Source organism: Rattus norvegicus, chromosome 4 (assembly GCF_036323735.1).
Source record: "Rattus norvegicus strain BN/NHsdMcwi chromosome 4, GRCr8, whole genome shotgun sequence".
Lineage (NCBI taxonomy): Eukaryota > Metazoa > Chordata > Mammalia > Rodentia > Muridae > Rattus > Rattus norvegicus.
This window is the reverse complement of record NC_086022.1, coordinates 164,141,639-164,161,148: the sequence shown is the minus strand read 5'-3', so window position 1 is coordinate 164,161,148 and position 19,510 is coordinate 164,141,639. Positions and strand designations below refer to the sequence as shown.

At 39.0% G+C, this 19,510-nt stretch overlaps 1 protein-coding gene across 1 annotated transcript; it reads right to left on the bottom strand.

The window, feature by feature from the left end:
• Positions 1–130: 130 nt before the first annotated feature.
• Positions 131–18,826, bottom strand: Klrb1 (killer cell lectin like receptor B1). The gene is made up of 6 exons (NM_001085405.1): positions 18,742–18,826; positions 5,017–5,106; positions 3,710–3,784; positions 3,042–3,196; positions 2,542–2,657; positions 131–254 (listed from the first exon to the last, which is right to left on the bottom strand). Exons 1-6 carry the CDS (start codon positions 18,824–18,826, stop codon positions 131–133), a joined length of 645 nt encoding a protein of 214 aa, NP_001078874.1.
• Positions 18,827–19,510: the final 684 nt, after the last annotated feature.

The following is a 19,510-nucleotide window of genomic DNA, read 5'->3' as shown; positions in this document are numbered from 1 at the left end:
CACAGAGATCTGGTGTGAATATTGAAGTGATAGAGATGAGATTCACAATCAGGAGTCAGGACACAGGGTTTCAGACACGTTTCTGGATCTGAGAGATGAGATTCACAATCAGGAGTCAGGACACAGGGTTTCAGACACGTTTCAGGGTCTTTTGGCAGATCCAATGGTTGTCTGAAGAACAAGAATCTGAAAACACTTCTGTGTGTGAGATGAGGGCACAGCTGTTTTCTTCGTTCTTGCCGGTGATGCGTAATCTAAAGAGCAAAGCATAGGCTGCTCCTAGTGTCCAAGATTTCCTGACAATTATCACATCAGTCATCATTTCTCTTTAGACAGTTAAGGAAACTCTAGATTACACTGTGTTTAGACATAGTAAACATATGGTGACAAACATTAATTACACATATAAACAATAATGATACAGCTGATGGAAACCCCTATAATTTCCAATTGTACCTTCACTAGAGAGGAATTCTTGCAGCAAGAATCTTTATTATGCTGTACAAAACAGAGATTGTTTAGGAATTGGGGATGGAATGCCTCATTCTACTATTAACATGTCCTATTATCATGTGAAAAGCATCATCATTTTGCTGAGCATCAATATCCTGAAGTATGTAGTATAACCAACCTGCTAATGCTAGATAAGACATTGAGATATACATGAATGTATGACAAGCACACAGTAGGTTCTCAGTAAATGTATTAAACACACTGAGTGAATGCAGTGAGTCTATAGAATGAGATGCAGAGGGAAAAAGGCCCCGAACTCATGTGAAAAAGGATAGGAATCCTTCCTGTCTCATCCTAGAGGCTGTTGGGCCTTTGCTTCATAGCAGCACTGGACTCATCTGGAGTTCCTGCAGATTCCTACAGGTGGAAATGAGACCAGAGGCAAAGCACTAACACAGGCATCTTCTCGGTGATTACAAGGAAGGGTGAGTTCAAGACCAGCCTGTCCCCAGCTGATGAGGTCACACATCAGGCAGTAGCAGGGCTCCCTCAGTGCTGTTTCTTTGCCTCTATTCATTTCTTGATGGAGCCCCTTGTGTGTCAACGGCAAATTTGATGTTATCCTAGTGCCCAGCATGCTAGTCAAACTATGAGCTTCCCTCAATTGGGCATCCATAAATGTCCCTTAATTTTATTTTTCACCCTTTAGCTTCTTTCTTTGATCTTTAAGAACCTTTTCTTAAAGCCAATCTGTTCACATTAATAACTTCTTTTCAAAAAGCCTTTAATGGATTCCTTGGTCTTCCTCAGCCAGACTTCCTGTGAGGACTCTAACATTATCTTATTCAATTCCACCAAATAATCCTGTTTGGAAAATGTTATTTTCCTCTTGGTTTTCTTACCTGAAAACCAGGGATCGGGGAGGTAAAATAGTTAGAGAGGAGATAGGGTGAGGGAAGGAGGGTCAGAACATGTGGGGAAGTCAGAGGTCAGTATTGAGCATAGCCTCCCTTTCTGCCTTGTTTCTGCCACTATGCTGTGGTCTCCAGGCTCACTGGCTCAGGTTCTTTTGGGTGATTCTCTGGTCTCCACCTCCCATCTCTCTGCAGGGATGCTGAGATACAGGTACGCACGTCCACATCTGCCTTTTTATATGGGTTCTTTTTAATATGCCTTTTTATGTGGGTTTTTATATACCTTTTTATGTGGGATGAACTGTGAGACTTACACAGATAGAGCTTGTACCGAGAGCCATTGTCTCAGTCCAGTTTAAACAAAAGCAGGCTTTGACTGACTCCCTTTCTCCTGTAGCAGGACAGTCTCCAGATTTACCTGGTTACTGCTGTCTAATCAGAGTATCATTTATCCAAACAGTAAAATCACATAGCAACTGTGCTCAATCCTCTGCTTTAAATGTATTCTTTTACTTATTATCATAGTTTTTGCTATTAACATTAATTAAAATTAATTTTAAAATTTAAAATTTTTAACTAATTTTAAAATTAGTTAAAATTAAAGAAAGTTTTAAATCATAGCACAATTGACAAACATATGCAAACACACACACACACACACACACACACACACACACACACACACAGATTCAACTACCAGCTCCCACAAGGCAGCTCACAACCATCTGCAACTCCAGTTCCAGGGAACCTGATACCCTCTTTGAACCTCTGGAAACTCCTGCATGCACATGGTATACATGGAGACACCCAGGCAAACACACATAAAATAAAACAAATATATTTTAAATATATATATAAATTTATATGAAAATCTATGTTCTCTATAGACTTTAGAATTTTTTATCTCTAACTTTAAATTAGTCTATTTCTTGTCCTTTAAAATTCCATTATAAATACACACACACACACACACACACACACACACACACGCACACTACTATAAGGAGTTAATGTCAAAAGAATTGAAAGTACATAAACAATTCAACTAATTTTGGAATTGACTCTTCAGACTATTTCAACCCTCTAAAAATTCATAAAGTCAATTAAAATTACAAATTTCAATTTTAAGGAAAAATGAGAATTGAATACTCAAATTAGCTCATTAAATACTTACAGATTAGTATTTAAAATAGAACCATTCATCCACTTCCAAACCTTGTCCTCTTGTACATATTTTAGTCCAATAAAAAATTGTTGTCCTTTTCCCTTTGAGAAGTCCTGCAATAATTTCTATAATCAAAAGAGAGGGGGAGACTTAACCTTACATCTTAAGACTTATATCTGTGTACACATGACTTCCTTTTTTCTACTAGCCTTCAAAAGCGTTATTACTTTGGTTTGAAGTCCCCACCAGCACAATTCTCTCCTCTCTATGAAAGTGATCTCTCTATATTTGTACTTTTAATTAATTCATCCCATTGTTTTCAATTATTAGTTCGACATCCAATTAGTCTTTCAGATAAGAGCAGTTTAAAATCCATCACAGACATTCTGAGATGTTGACATCGCTTAAAGAAAGTGTTCTTTTCTTTATTTTCCATTGCTTTGATTTTACTTAAGAGGTCTGTTTTATTTCTTTTAATTTAATTTATTTTATTTGGGCTAACAGTTTACCAATTCTTTTCCATCTCCAATGAGCAGCAAAGTGGCTCCTCTCAAAGAACAGTCAGCGAGACCTTCAGCCCAAGGTCTGGAAGTTTGAGAAATAAATAAGCATTTATTCCAGTGCAAATGCCAATCTCTTGGGCACTCTAGAATGGTTGATCTCACTAGAGAAGAAAAAAAAAAGACATGATCTATTTCTGCCCTGTTCTTGATGTACCATAATAAACTACACACAGTAGGTTCTTCATTAGTGCATATTGCAACATAATCAATGTGGTTATAGGTCAGATCACCATAATTAATGTAAAGGATTGCTTTTTGTTTTGCTTTTATTAATTAACTTCAGACAAAGTACACTGTGCAACACATTCATGAAAACAATCAACTACAGTACTTTTTAACTTGAACTCTGCCCTTTAGGGATTATGTGCATCAGCAGCCTGAGACAGCATAGTCTAAGGCTCATAGATGTCAAAGTCACACAGCTTCAGCTGAGTCTTGAACATCAACAGTTACAATCTGTGCGACTCTCCAAGAATTCTTAATGTTGTGGCTGTCTTCTTAAACAAAACCATGGTGATATAGTATGTTCATGGAGAGCTGCTATGAACTTTGATTGAAGTAATTCACATTTTCTGTTATCTATTATTCTCAGGAAACTCAAGCCACACAATTACCTGTTGGTTCAGTCTTGTTCTCTTGAACAGCCACACTGCATTTTTCTATTGGTGGTTTTTGCACCAAGAATCCCACTAGCAAGCAAGAAATCAAACCAAAAGCATTAAATTCTGGAATGAATGGTGGAATGAACCATTCTTTAGTTTTTTAAGACAGAGTTTCTCTGTGTTATAGTCCTGGCTCTCCTGGAAGTCACTTTTAGATCATGTTGGCCTGGAACTCATAGATATATACCTGCCTCTGATAACCAAATGCTGGAGGTGAAGATGTGCAGCAGCACACTCGGTTTAATTTCTAATTTCAACAAATCAAGTTATTTTATCTGAACATTGAATGAACTGGATTAAGGGACAAGTTTGGTGACAGGATATATATGAACAAGAAAGGCACAGAACACATGAATTCACACAGCTCTGAGATGTTGAGATCTGCCCCAACAACATAGCTATAGCCATTTTGTTCCATGACTGTCAGATATTTCATATTGTTGCTGTAATATTCATGCCAGTCATTGACTCAGAAAAATAGCTTATCTGAAAGCAGGATAATGACTGTATCCCCTGTAAAGTTCTATATGTTCTTAGGTTTGTTAATCTTAAGAAATACAACAGAGCTTTACATAGGACCCATCAAATTAAAGGTCAATATGTTATGTCTAAAATGTCTTGAGTCAGAAACAACCACCGACCTGAACTTCCTGTGCATATGAGCCCACTGTGGGTTTTGTGGGGTTTTTTCTTTTTAAGCCTGCCCTGAGAAATGATTGTTGTAGTAGCTCAAATAGTTCTGAACTATGACCCTGATTTGATTGGTATTAGGGTGTTCATTCAGTCAACCATCCTTGTCTGACTGAGGTGGCATTCATATGGTTTGTGGAGCAGCTCTCAGTCCCCAACAGAAATTGCATATCATCTGATTGACAAATCAACCTATGGGTGTTGCTGAATCGCTCATACTGTTCATGGTCACATCTGAGCTTGCTCATCTTCTGTGGCACCCACACAAGAGAAGGTTTATCAGACATGTAAAAAGCTAAAGCTTTTAGTTTTCATTGTTCTTGTCATCCTTTGTTACAGTTGTGACTTTTATTTTTCTAGAGTTCTAGGTGCATATATGACCCTGTAATACTACTCACAGAATTCAAGAAGCATGAAAGAAATGTGAAGTTTTTGAAGAGGGCACAGGATATTGCCCTGTAACATTACATGACATTGACCTTACCCTAGGCTTAAGGAACCCAAATGCTATGAAAAGAACCAATGTTTATGTGAGAAAATTATGAAGCAAAAGCTCTTGCCTCACTTACCTAAGACACTGAGTCCCATTAGAAGAAGGATCAGCCCAACACAGCCAAGTTTCAGAGCCACCCGGTGCCAGCCTGATCCCCAACAGGCATCTAAGAAGGGCAAATAATACACTTGATAAATCCAATTGAAGTATATCTGAGATAGAGGTCAGAAATGGTTCATAACTACATAAGACTATGAGGAATATTTGAACATGATAGTAGACTGACTGACATTAGAGATGGTGTTACAATTTGTGTGCATTGTTTTACACACACACACACACACACACACACACACACACACGGGGGGGGGGAGTTCCATTTTAACTAAGCCCATACTACACTTAGTGGCTATAAATTTCATAATTTGATGTGTGACTGCAAAAGAAAGTTTTCATTAAGTGGAATAATTTGTGATAATAGCTTTTGTTTCAATGGATGCCCTATGGCTTCTCTTGGCTATGAGTGAGCTGTTGGTATCCCTACTTTTGCAACTTGGGTCCATCACTGAGTGAGTATTACTGGGACACAAGCACTGGTGACTAGTTGTGGTGGTTTGAACACACTTGGCCCATGAAGTGGCACTATTAGGATGTGTAGCATTGCTGGAGTAGGTGTGACCTAGCTGCAGAAAGTGTGTTACTGTGGGGGTGGGCAATGAGACCTGCCTCCTAGCTGCCAGGTTTGGGAACCCAGTCTTCTCCTGTTTGCCTTCAAAACAAGAGATAGAATTCTCAGTTCCTCCAGCGCCATGATGTGCTTCCTGCCATGATAATAATGGACTGAACTACTGAACCTGTAAGCTAGCCCCAATTAAATGTCCTGTATAAGAGTTGGTCATAGTCTTCACAGCAATTGAAATCCTAACTAAGACACTAGTGATTGACACCTTAACCTAGATGCCATGAAATATCACTGCTGCTCAAGGCAGTATCCAGCTTAAAACAGTGAGTTTCTTATTCCTAGAATTTCCTAGTTAGTAGTTTAAGAGCACTGCTAAATGCAAGTAACAGAAGCTATAGACACTGAAATAGCAAATAAATGGGTACTGTGTTATAACATGACTATTGTGTATAATTTAAAAAAAAATCATACTTCTGCTTTCCGGGGAGCACTGACTGCACTCACAGCTAGGCTCTGAGAACATCTGCCTCTGGTCTCACTCAGCTCCACCAGTGGTCAGCTGGCTGTTTTCCCCCAGAGCTGTGATCCCTCTCCCAGACCCCCACAGCCTCTGTCAAAAACCACCCAAACTGCCCTCTTTCTCCTGCTGCCCACCTTAGCCCTGTGGATCAAAAACACGAGACAGTTTTATTATTTAAAACTAGCCAGATAATCCAATGTCTGGGCAAAGAATTTATCGACTAGCTCCCTCCATCCTCCTTTCTCTCCTTCCCCTCAGCCTATAGCAGAGGCTACAAACAAGGTGCTCCAAGACCTGTATGACTGCAGCTTCCAGCTTCCTCCTCATTCTGAAGCCTGGTCCAAATCTCTCTTCCCTCCCTGCATCCCTTCTTTTTCCTGCTAGGATCTGAAAGTCCCATCTTTTTCCTTTCGCCCAACAATTGGCTTCTGCCTTTTTTATTGAGACAATCAAGAACCAATTAGGGAAACAATACCTCCCTCTACACATGAAATATACTATTTATATCTGGCAGATGCCATGCAGGAAGAGCTGCAGTGGGCAAGTGATCTTCCTGGAGATGCCCCACCATTTTGCATAGCTACAGTGGGTGTAACATTGAGGACTATGAGCCCAGCGGCTTTGGCCAGGATTGCTTCTTCCTACTAATGTGTCTTCTCATGCTTATCATTGGTATATTCTCCATATACCTAACATAGTATGATTGGGCACGGGAAGACCCTTACTGCCTATAGGCTGCTATGATAGTGTGATGATCATGAATGATATAATTCACTCTGTTAGGCAAGTTTCCTGAAGATCAATATGGAGATGAAAGTTCTTGAGCTAATGCTGGTTAGATGAATTAATGGTTGTGTGGAATTCCTGTTTTGATTCAAGTAGTTTTAGGAAATTAGTTTGGTTTGAATAATTTTGGGAAGTTAGGGTAGTTGTTAGAAAGTCTAGAGTTAGAATCAAGAATAGAATGTGCCCCTTCCTCATAGAGTAGCAAGAGCTACACAGGTGAGAAAGACAGTACAGTGAACTTTCAGGGGTTACAAATACAAATTGTAGTAGCAAGAAAATTAGGCTCAGGACATGTTAATATTCAAAGAAAACATTCATTCTAGGTTGGTCCTGACTTTATTGATCTTGTCATCTAGGGATAAAGACACAGGTTTTTGTGTGCACCATAATAAGGAAGGTCACAAACAAAGAATAGATAATTTCATTATGAAGGTAAGAACAGAGAACTGATGATTAGCCAGTTTAGCATATCGAGATTCAAAAATAAGACATAAGACTGATGGCCTGTTCCTTAGTAAATAAATATCGTTGCTAGCTAAGCATAGGAAAAAACTTGCTACTATAGGCTTGGCTTGCTTAAACTTTGTTAATCTATGGCAAAAGAAGCATTGCCTTGGGATTACAATAAACATGCCCAACCCTGGCGGAAAACAGTGGAATTTGGGACAATTGTTGTGGTTCCCAGTCTCTTGTGTACCTAGGCGCTGCCTGCATACAGTAGCTGGGAGTTGCGAACTGATTTCCCAGCCCCTGTTTCCCCTCACAACATCTACCTACCAGGCAGGAAGAAGAAGGCAATGTCCAGGCTGGGGGCAGAGCCTGGTTTTGTTCAAGTGACTAGAGTACAGAGGTGCTGGGAGAGAGACAGCCATCTCTGGGTGATTTAGACGCAGCTCTTTACAACATAGGCCTCCCCACCATGGCAATCCTTGATCCTTGGTTCAAACTGCTGTATTTGATGGCAAATGTAAATGCATAAACCTTACTCAGGGTAATCCAAAGATTAAATACCTTCTTCCAGGAAGGCATGCCAAGAAGGAAAGCTCACTGGCTAAACACTCAGGTCCTATCTAGATACCTCATTAGCATGAAGACCTCTAGGATTTTATGCTATGTGACGGATTGCCATGGTTTTTTCAGTGGGGTGTCATGGTTATGTATTCCAGAGGAGGTAGAATTTGGCAGGAATCTGGCCCAAGGCCTACCATATTCAATTCTGAGTTTCATGGGGGTATTCAACCTTACCAGTTCTTCTGTCTGGTGGCATGGTCTACTTGCCCCACATATAGGTAGATATAAGTTTGAAAAAGAGAAAGTGTAATCAATAAACCTGTTCTTACTCCCCTTTGGTATAATGATTTTAATCTGTTTTTTTAAGAATATATTTATGTAATTATTGTTTTTAGAAGCAATGTAACTTGTGGCTACAAGGTAATTTTCTTCTCACATCAAAAACTTTGTCTTAGGGGGTATAAAAAGGTTAATGAAATAAATAAAGTTGTTGTAGCCTACTCATTGGAGCTTGCTTGCTTGAGCCACTCGGAGTGTGGTTGTGTGTGTGTGTGTGTGTGTGTGTGTGTGTGTGTGTGTGTGTGTACAGTCCACCTTCCCTTTCATTTCTCTACTCACTGGCTGCCATCAACAACTCCTGTTGACTGACTGCCCCCCATCAGCTCCACCAGTGCTCACCTCCATCAGGTGCCATTAGCACCAACACCAGTCACTGACACTACAGTCAGCCCTCTTGAGTTAACGCTGTGGTGTTGAAGCTGGGGATACTGTGGTAGATAAGGGGATACTGTGGTATAACTTTGTCGGGTCTCTGTGACCACCTCAGCTGGCTATGCAATGGTATTCAGAAGGCAAGAAGACACTTCAACTTAATACGACTAATTAGCCTGTGCTGGTTAAACTTTGGGAGTCTGACCCCAAATAGTTTCTCATAGGCATATTTAAACACAGCAAAATTTAGAGAAACTTTCCCACTGATTGGCGGAGGATGTTTTCATGCACTTTGTATTTAAATTCTGATTTTTATACCCAGAGATCTGGTTGTGGTCAGGACCTTGGTATTGTCAGTATTATGAAGCATCTCTTAACTCAGTATTTTGTAGAACACTGTTCTCCATCACCTTCATATTTGTTCAATATAAAGCTGAACAGCCAATATCTGGGCAGGATGGGGAAATATCAGGACTTCCACATTCAAGAAGGTGGAGGAGGAATCTCAGGTGTGGATGGGGAGGCACTGTCAAGACTCAGATGAAAAAAGGGGTAACAGGGCAAGACTAAGATGTTACATAATGTGCCACATGCCTGAGATGTAAGCCAGGTCAGCATGTCAGGTTAGAAATGCTGAGTATCTGTCAAGCTGTAGTGCCTGAAGCTTTTAACAAATATAAAAGACCCCATGTCATAATTCAGAGCAAAGGAAGGCATAGAAAAGCCCTTACTTCTACAGGTGATAACTAACTCAATCCTGTGTGGCCCACAAAACTTAAGACTACATTGCAATTTTTGTAAAGAACATGTTATATCACCCTAAAGATGGATTCTATAAATTGACTACATGCGACTCCTTCCATAAAGATTGAGTTCTTTAGATTGACAGGCTAATCGTAAGTGTCTGGGAGATGATTCAGTTTTGGCCCAGCCACACAGATAGTGCAGTAGTTACACAGTATAAGAGTCCAAATTCAGCTTTCTGGATTGATAACAAGTTATACACTCCTTCCTTTGAAGGAAGACCTAGTGACTTTAACATTCCTAGTTCCCCTAGTGCTTACCTGTCAGCATGAGGACTTCTGTTACTACTGTATAACATGGCGTACACTATGTCTACCATACTGACTGCCTAAACATCATGTTTGATATCTTGGTTTTCCTTGATAACCATACCAACAATGGGTATTTTATGCTTATTAAGTATTTAAATGGATTGATTTTTGAGATATAGTCATCGTATAACTCAAATTTGTAGATTTAACATTTTGCTAGACAATTTTAAAAATGCAGGTTTCACATAAAAATAATGAGTTTTATTTATAAAGGTAATAATGAGAAACACTAGCCAGGACTTAATCTCTATTCAATCATAATTCCCTATTGTTTTCATTTACTTTTACAGTTCCATGTATAATATTTTATGAATGGCTGTTTACAGTCAATAATTAGAGCCAAGTACTATACCATTCTGAGCAATGTTTTCTTATTGCTTTTTGTTTTACTGTGTCTAGTTTCTGAGGTTATGTTTCTGGTGGCTTAGGCTAGTGGCAAACTCTCTCTGTGGTAAAGGATGACCTTGAACTCCTGATGAGGTGTCAAGTACTAAATTTACCTCTGTTCCCTAATCTGGATGACTGGGGAACTCCAAATTTCTACTGCTACACATTTATTCCAGTTTTTATTATTTTTCTGTTGTTTCTAAATACTCCTGGATATAAATGATGTCATGCAGTGAGTTACATGTTAAAATTTGAAACAAAAATCCTCTGGGGAAGAAAGCTGAACACCCAAGAGCACAAACATCCTGAGACTGCAGGATAGACTGCAACCTCTGCACACATCCCTGGTCCAAGAGGCAACTGCACAGTGCCTCTGGACACAGGGATATAGGAACAGAGAGCCAGTGGTAACCTCAGTTCTGCTCTGTGCCTGGGACTGAACTGAACCAGCCAAACAGCTTCCTGCACCTAAATCCCATGGGGGAGAGAAATGGACCCTCAGAAGTGTGGACACTTCTGAGAAGTCAGAGGAGACTACCCTCTGCCCACAGTCCAGACCCAAGAGGGAATTGCCTAGTGCCAACTGTGCCCCTTGGGTCCTAGGACCTAGGAGCAATTTGGGGCAAAACTCTTTGATTCCTACCCACCTGTAGAGCTGGAAGACAGTCTCCAGGAGCACAGACACAACAGAAACCAAGACTACATGGCATCATCTGAGCCCAATTCTCCCACCAAAGCAAACACTGAATACCCAAACACACCAGAAAAGCAAGATCTAGATTTAAAATCATATTTGATCATGATGCTGGAGGACTTCAAGAAAGACATGAAGAACTCCCTTAAAGAAATCAGAAAAAAATAAATAAACAAGTAGAAGCCCATAGAGAGGAATCACAAAAATCCCTGAAAGAATTCCAGGAAAACACAAATAAACAGTTGAAGGAATTAAAAATGGAAATAGAAGCAATGAAGAAAGAACACAGGGAAACAACCCTGGATATAGAAAACCAAAGGAAGAGACAAGGAGCCATAGATACAAGCATCACCAACAGAATACAAGAGATGGAAGAGAGAATCTCAGGACCAGAAGATTCCATAGAAATCATCAACACAACTGTCAAAGATAATGGAAAATGGAAAAAGCTACTGGTCCAAAACATACAGGAAATCCAGGACTCAATGAGAAGATCAAACCTAAGGATAATAGGTATAGAAGAGAGTGAAGACTCCCAGCTCAAAGGACCAGTAAATATCTTCAACAAAATCATAGAAGAAAACTTCCCTAACCTAAAGAAAAAGATGCCCATAAACATACAAGAAGCCTACAGAACTCCAAATAGATTGGACCAGAAAAGAAACACCTCCCGTCACATAATAGTCAAAACACCAAATGCACAAAATAAAAAAAGAATATTAAAAGCAGTAAGGGAAAAAAGGCAAGTAACATATTAAGGCAGACCTATCAGAATCACACCAGACATCTCACCAGAGATTATGAAAGCCAGAAGATCCTGGACAGATGTCATATAGACCCTAAGAGAACACAAATGCCAGACCAAGTTACTATATCCAGTAAAATTTTCCATTAACATCGATGGAGAAAACAAGATATTCCATGACAAAACCAAATTTGCACAATATTTTTCTACTAATCCAGCCCTACAAAGGATAATAGATGGAAAACTTCAACACAAGGAGAAAAACTACACCATACAGAAAACAAGAATATAATTTCCTCACAATGAAATCAAAAGAGAGACAAACAAACATAATTCCACCTCTAACAATGAAAATAACAGAAGGGGACAATAACTATTCCTTTATATTCTGAACATCAACGGACTCAATCCCCCAATTAAAAAAAAACATAGAGTAACAGACTGGATATGTAAAGAGGACCCAACATTTTGTTGCATGCAGGAAACACACTGCAGAGACAAAGACAGACACTACCTCTGAGTAAATGGCTGGAAAACAACTTTCCAAGCAAATGGCCCAAAGAAACAAGCTGGAGCTGCCATTCTAATATCAAATAAAATTGACATTCAACCAAAAGTCATCAAAAAGATAAGGAAACACACTTCATATTCATCGAAGGAAAAACCCACCAAGATGAACTCTCAATCCTCTCTATGCTCCAAATGCAAGGGCATCTACATTCATAAAAGAAACCTTATTAAAGCTCAAAGCACACATTGCACCTCACATGATAATAGTAGATTTCAACACCCCACTCTCATCAATGGACAGGTCATGGAAACAGAAATTCTAGAGAAACTAAGAGAAGTTATGAACCAAATGGATGTAACAAATATTTATACAACATTCCATCATAAAGCAAAAGGATATACCTTCTTATCAGAACCTCATGGAACCTTCTCCAAAATTGACCATATAATCAGTCACAAAACAGGCCTCAACAGATATAAGAAGATAGAAATAATCCCATGCATCCTATCAGATCACCAAGCACTAAGACTGGTCTTCATTAACAACAATAATGACAGAAAGCACATATATACATGGAAGTTGAACAATGCTCTACTCAGTGACAACTTGGTCAAGGAAGGAATAAAGAAAGAAATTAAAGACTTCTTAGAATTTAAAGAAAATTAAGATATAACAAGCCCAAACATATGGGACACAATGAAAGTGGTACTAAGAGGAAAACTCATAACTCTGAATGCCTAAAAAAAGAAATAGGAGAGAGCATATGCCAGCAGCTTGACAGCACACCTAAAAGCCATAAAACAAAAAGAAATAATAAACCCAAGAGGATTAGAAGGCAAGAAAGGATCAAACTCAGGGCAAAATCAGGAGCTGGTTCCTTGAGAAGATCAACAAGATAGATAAACCCTTAGCCAGACTAACCAGAGGTCACAGAGAGTGTATCCAAATTAAAAAATTCAGAAATGAAAAGGAAGACATAACAACAGAATCTGAAGAAATTTAAAAAATCAACAGATCTTACTACAAAAGCCTATATTCAACAAAACTGGAAAATCTGGAGGAAATGGACAATTTTCTAGACAGATACCAGGTACCAAAGTTAAATCAGGAACAGACAAACCATCTAAACAATCCCATAACTCCTAAAAAAAATAGAAGCAGTTATTAAAAGTATCCCAACCAAAAAGAGCCCAGGCCAAATGGGTTCAGTGCAGAATTCTATCAGACATTCATAGAAGACCCCATACCAATACTGTCCAAACTATTCCATAAAATAGAAATAGCATTTTCAACAAATGGTGCTGGCTCAACTTGTGGTCACCATGTAGAAGAATGTTAATTAATCCATTCTTATAACTATGTACAAAGCTTAAGTCCAAGTGGATCAAGGACCTCCACATCAAACCAGATACACTCAAACTAATAGAAGAAAAAGTGGGGAAGAGTTTCGAACACATGAGCACTGGGGAAAATTTCCTGAACAAAACACCAATGGCTTATGCTCTAAGATCAAGTATTGACAAATGGGATCTCATAAAACTGCAAAGCTTCTGTAAGGCAAAGGACACTGTGGTTAGGACAAAACGGCAACCAACAGATTGGGAAAAGATCTTTACCAATCCTACAACAGATAGAGGCCTTATATCCAAAATATACAAAGAACTCAAGAAGTTAGACCGCAGGGAAACAAATAACCCTATTAAAAAATGGGGTTCAGAGCTAAACAAAGAATTCACAGCTGAGGAATGCCGAATGGCTGAGAAACACCTAAAGAAATGTTCAACATCTTTAGTCATAAGGGAAATGCAAATCAAAACAACCCTGAGATTTCACCTCACACCAGTGAGAATGGCTAAGATCAAAAACTCAGGTGACAGCAGATGCTGGCGAGGATGTGGAGAAAGAGGAACACTCCTCCATTGTTGGTGGGGTTGCAGACTGGTACAACCATTCTGGAAATCAGTCTGGAGGTTCCTCAGAAAATTAGACTTTCCACTACCTGAGGACTCAGCTATACCTCTCTTGGGCATGTACCCAAAAGATGCTCCATCATACAACAAAGGCACATGCTCCACTATGTTCATCGCAGCCTTATTTATAATAGCCAGAAGCTAGAAAGAACCCAGATGCCCTTCAGCATAGGAATAGATTAAAAAAAAATGTGGTACATCTACACAATGGAATACTACTCAGCTATCAAAAACAACGACTTCATGAAATTCATAAGCAAATGGAATGAACTAGAAAATATCATCTTGAGTGAGGTAACTCAATCACAGAAAAACACACTTGGTATGCACTCATTGATAAGTGGATATTAGCCAAAAAGCTGGAATTACCCAAGATGCGATCTACCGACTACAGGAAGTTCAAGAAGAAGGATGACCAAAATGCGAATGCTCCCACTCCTTCTTAAGAGAGGAAAAAAATAACTCTAGGAGGGGATATTGAAACAAAGTTTGGAGCAGCGACTCAAGGAATGGCCATTCAGGCCCTGCCCCACATGTGGCCCATATATGTACAGCCACCAAAACTAGATAAGATTGATGAACCTAAAAAATGCATGCTGAAAGGGACCGGATACAGATCTCTCCTGAGAGACACATCCAGAGCATGTCCAATACAGAGGTCAATCCTAGCAGCAAACCACTGAACTGAGAACAGGACCCCGTTGGGGGGAATTAGAGGAAGTATTGAAAGAGTTGAAGGAGCTTGCAACCCCATAAGAACAAAAATGCCAACCAACCAGAGCTTCCAGGGACTAAACCACTACGGAAAGTCTATACATGGACTGACCCAGGGCTCCAACTGCATATGTAGCAGAGAATAGCCTTGTTGGGGCACTAGTGGAAGGGGAAGCCCTTGGTCCTGCCAAGGTTGGACCCCCAATGCAGGGGAATATGGGGAGGGGCAGTAAGGGGATGTATGGGGAAATACCCGTATGGAGGAGGGGGAAGAAAAGGGATAGAGGCTTATGGACAGAAAACTGGGAAAGGGAATAACATTTGAAATGTAAGTAAAGAAATATATCTAATAAAAAATTTTTTAAAAATTAAAACAAAGTGTGCTAACATGGTCTTTTATTTTTGTTACGTGGTCCGCAATTAAATGTTACCATTTCTATTTTTTTTAGTTTTGTTTCATTTTGTTTTTTTGGGGGGGGGTTGGTTTTGTTCTGTTTATTTTTGGTGGCTGAATTCTATGATTCAGAATGTAGACAAATGGTAGTGGTTTCAGAACTGGAGATCAAATTTAGGAGAAATTTAGAAAAATTTACAGAAATTCACCCTCATATTCTCTAGACAAATACTTACAACAGCCATTTGGATGGCGCTGAGGTAATCTTAGACACTGTGATTAATCTGGAGATTATCTAAAGCACAATGAGTACGCACATAGGTTCTGTGCAAATTTTAAAAAAGAGACTTGAGCTTATATGTGGCAGTTCTATAAACAATCTTCTCTGGACAGTGAGTAATGCTACGTATTCAGAGGTGATAAAGGACTGTCATGGAATGATACAGACAGTATATTGGACTTGAGAAATAGCAGCATGAATTGTAATTCCTGTTATGTGAGACATGCTGTGTTAATGGACAAGGAGGCAAAAGCAGACACCAGAGAAAACTCTAAGGCCCCAGAGATACCCTGAATATGAGAAAAACCATATATGTATGTCAGCCTACAACTTCTCCTGAGCATTAGGGTGACACAGCATGACTAAGCATGGTAAATAAATCTAATGAATTACATTTATCATGTTATGCCTGTCTTACTTTGGGTTTCTACTGCTGAAATGAAACACTATGCCAAAAAAAAAAAAAGCAAGTTGGGGAAGAAAGGGTATTGGAGGAAGTCAGGACAGAAACTCAAGCAGAACTGGAACTGGGAGCAGGAGCTGATGCAGAGGCCATCCATGGAGATATACTGCCTACTGCCTAGTTCTCAGGGCTTTCTCATCCCAGGGATTGCACCGCCCACCACATACTGAGCTGTCTCCACTTAATCATTAATTGAGAAAATGCCTTACAGCTGGAGCTCATGGAGGCCTTTCCTCAACTGAGGCTCCTTTCTCTCTGATGATTCTAGCTTGTGCCAAGTTGACACGCAAAACCAGCCAGTATAATGTATAAGCATTATTTCACATTTCTGTCTTTTCTCTCCCCTTTTACTCTCTCCCCTTATTTAACTTTTTGTAAAATAATCTTATTTTCATATAGGTACTATTTTGATGCTTTTTACAAAAATCAGAACCATCATATTTCAGTGTTATCATAGTACGATGCAGAACAATATCTTACTGGGGGAATATGTTTGACCTTCGTAAACCATAGAATTCCACCTCTGTAAAATGACTGGACAATATCTACTTCATAAACTTTTAGAATTTGATGAAACAATTCTTATAATTTCCAAAGCACAATGTCTGCTCCAAAGCACTATTCAATACACAGTAACTATTTCCTGTCCTTCTTAAAGTGTTTTTTTTTTTTTAATGAAAGTAAAAAACTGTTTGGGTGATTTTAGAAATCACTACTCCCTCACACTAAAGTGTAAGGAACTGCATACACATCCTGACCTGTTTGAGCTACTCTACATGAGTTTAGACTGAGAGGAAGAGTCACTGAACAGTGAAGAGGCTGTGTGAGGCTTGATTATGTGGCAGTGCCTGCTTTGGTTATTCCAGACACTGCTAAGTATTCTCCACTGTTCAACACATTTTAATGGATTCCCTCAACATTAGCACCTGTAAAATGACCTCCAAATCTTTTTCGACCTGTCATCATTCCTCCTGACTTGATCTCTGCCACACACTGACGATGCATGTTCCCGTGCAACATCATAGGCAAGTTCTTCCTTTGCATTTTTGGGTTCACCTTCCTAGGTGACATCTTTCACATACTCAAACTTGGTCCCCAGTGTCCTTCAGGAATGGACTCCAGGAAGGAAGGCTTGCCTTGATTATACTATATGACATGGTGCACTAACAGCAAAATTCTTAATTTTCATTTAAGTGGTTTTCTTGCTAGCATTCTACATCACACAGTCTCTGATACAGGTGTTTAATGATCGAATACCTACACATTCATAAAATCCTATAAGAAAAAATATTCACATTAATTTACAACTGGATCTTATTTAAAGAAATTACGACACATAGTAGGTGGTTATGAATGGATGATTGAATGAATGAATGAATGGTCTCTGTACATATTTTATTCATCCTACTATTAAAGCAAACTTTTGTCATTTGGTCACAAAGCAGATAACTGCCCCTGTTCCTCTTTCTGCTCTTTTTTGTTTGCTTGCTTGCATTTTGTTTGCTGAGAAATCTAATCCCTGTGCTGTGAATTTCCCAGTTTGAACCATCTAGTTAGTGGGTTGGTTCAGTTGGTTCAGGTTGGTTCAGTTATTTCACTTTGGATCACAGACCTCAATGACTTATTCTACTTATTTTGTCCTTCAGGTTCACATTCAAGCTGATGTGTGTAGAAAAATAATCACAATGAGAGTAGACAAATTTTCTAACCTCTTGATTTTGGATCATGGATAGTAGTATTATTGATGGAATCTCCTTGCCTTTCTCAACCTTCATTTTCTTATTTCCATTTAAATGAGCCCCTCCTCTACTTTTGCTAGGCAGAAACACAAGGAGAAGGCAGCGTGTTTCATTCTAGCACACTGGCTTTCTCAAATCCTTCTAGCGCTATCAAAGCCTCCACTTTCTCCTAACCCTGACATGAAGATAATGATGAAGCTGATTTAATAACTCTAAGATGTTTTTCTGATTTTAACTTTTATAATACAATAGTTCCTAACCAAACATCCTTTAATATTGATAATCATATACTTCTCACAATATAGGAATAATGCCAAATTGAAAATGGGGCAGTTATTGATCTTAGTAAACCCAGTTAGGCCACAGAATGCAGTACTATCTCATGACAATTTGACACATTTATTACCTCAGTTTCTGGTCCCTCTTTATAATCCTCATGCCATGCTATTATTTTGAGTATTGCCTCAGTCTTGCACACTATTTCATGAAGATTATTAAATGTTCTGGCAAAGAAGACAACTGATTTTCCCCAATACTACATACAAGGCATGAAATTGCAGTAGAGCTGAAACAGAGTCTGTGTTCTGTGCCAGGATCTGGGATGGGCAGGATGTAAGTCTGCACTATCATTAAAACCATTTTTATGATCATAAATATGAAATATGATTTCTTCAGGGTCTTTCTGAAACTGACAAGAGAAAGGCCTTTTATCTTTCAAGAGCTCCTAGAATTAAATAACATTTAAGTTTTTCTCTTTGATTGTGGTTATCTGTTGTGTTTGTGCATGATTGAGTGTGTGTGAGTGTGTGTGTGTGTGTGTGTGTGTGTGTGTGTGTGTGTCTACAGATGTGTGCATGCTACACTAAATGTAGAGATCAGAGAACACTTTTCACGAAGTGATTATCTCCCCACCAAAGGTATTGGGAATTGAACTCTGGGTGTCAGATTTGTGCAGCAAGTACTATTACTTGAGGAATCATCTCACTATCCCAAAGCAATCACTTAACACTGTAATATGACAGGAAATGCTTACCTCTCAATGATATTCAAATGCCAAATTAAGAAATAAAGTCACTTACCTTGTCGGGGAGATGGAGGTGATGTACACCTGAGCCCTTGGGTGTTGGCTAAATGTAATTCAGCATAGAGCACTGGTGCATCCATTAGAAATGAGAGTTGTAATACTGACCTCTAGGTGAGGACAAACTCAATGATCTGTGATGTGAAATGAATAAAGGGGTATCCGCTGTCAACTATGCTGTCTGTGGCCACACCTACCCACGCTTGTGAAAAAGGTTTTAAAACTGGGTCTATTATGCTCACATTTTACTTATTTTTATCTTTAAAGCTGAAGGTTTTTCCATACACATGGTATGATTTGAAAAAATTCTGAAAAAGCATTTTTGTTCTCAGCTCTTTAACCATCTGTTCTCAGCTATTAAATCAAGGCAAAGGTTAGTGTAAACGGAATGAACCACTCAATCTCCAATTCGGATTTAAAACATAACCTCCCCTCCGAAGTCTGTGGAATTATAATGCAATATGTTTTGTTAGGGTTTTTTAAAAATTAAAGTCAATGCATCCAAGTATATAGTTATATTGGACACTAGTCGAAGCTCAAAAATCCTGAAATATTTATGTCATGAAGGAAGGTGTGGAATGTGGGAATAAGGACAAGAATATGGCTGACACAATAGAAGCAATGAGGAAGGAACCATGGGTACCTCTCTCTCATCCTTGTTCTGAAGGTTTGCTTGGATATAACATCATTCACCTGAGTGAAAGGACTTCATCTTTCAGAGCTCAGAGAGTAGAGGACTAGGGTCAATGGGATGTGTTAACTTCCCC

Coding starts and splice junctions, on each gene's coding strand:
- Klrb1 (NM_001085405.1), bottom strand. CDS start 18,826: ATGGATGCACCAGTGCTCTATGCTGAATTACATTTAGCCAACACCCAA. Junction 3,197..3,709: donor GAACAAGACTGAACCAACAG/GTAATTGTGTGG, acceptor TTTCTTCTCTAG/TGAGATCAACCATTCTAGAG. Junction 255..2,541: donor TCTATTTTAAATACTAATCT/GTAAGTATTTAA, acceptor TTTGCTCTTTAG/ATTACGCATCACCGGCAAGA.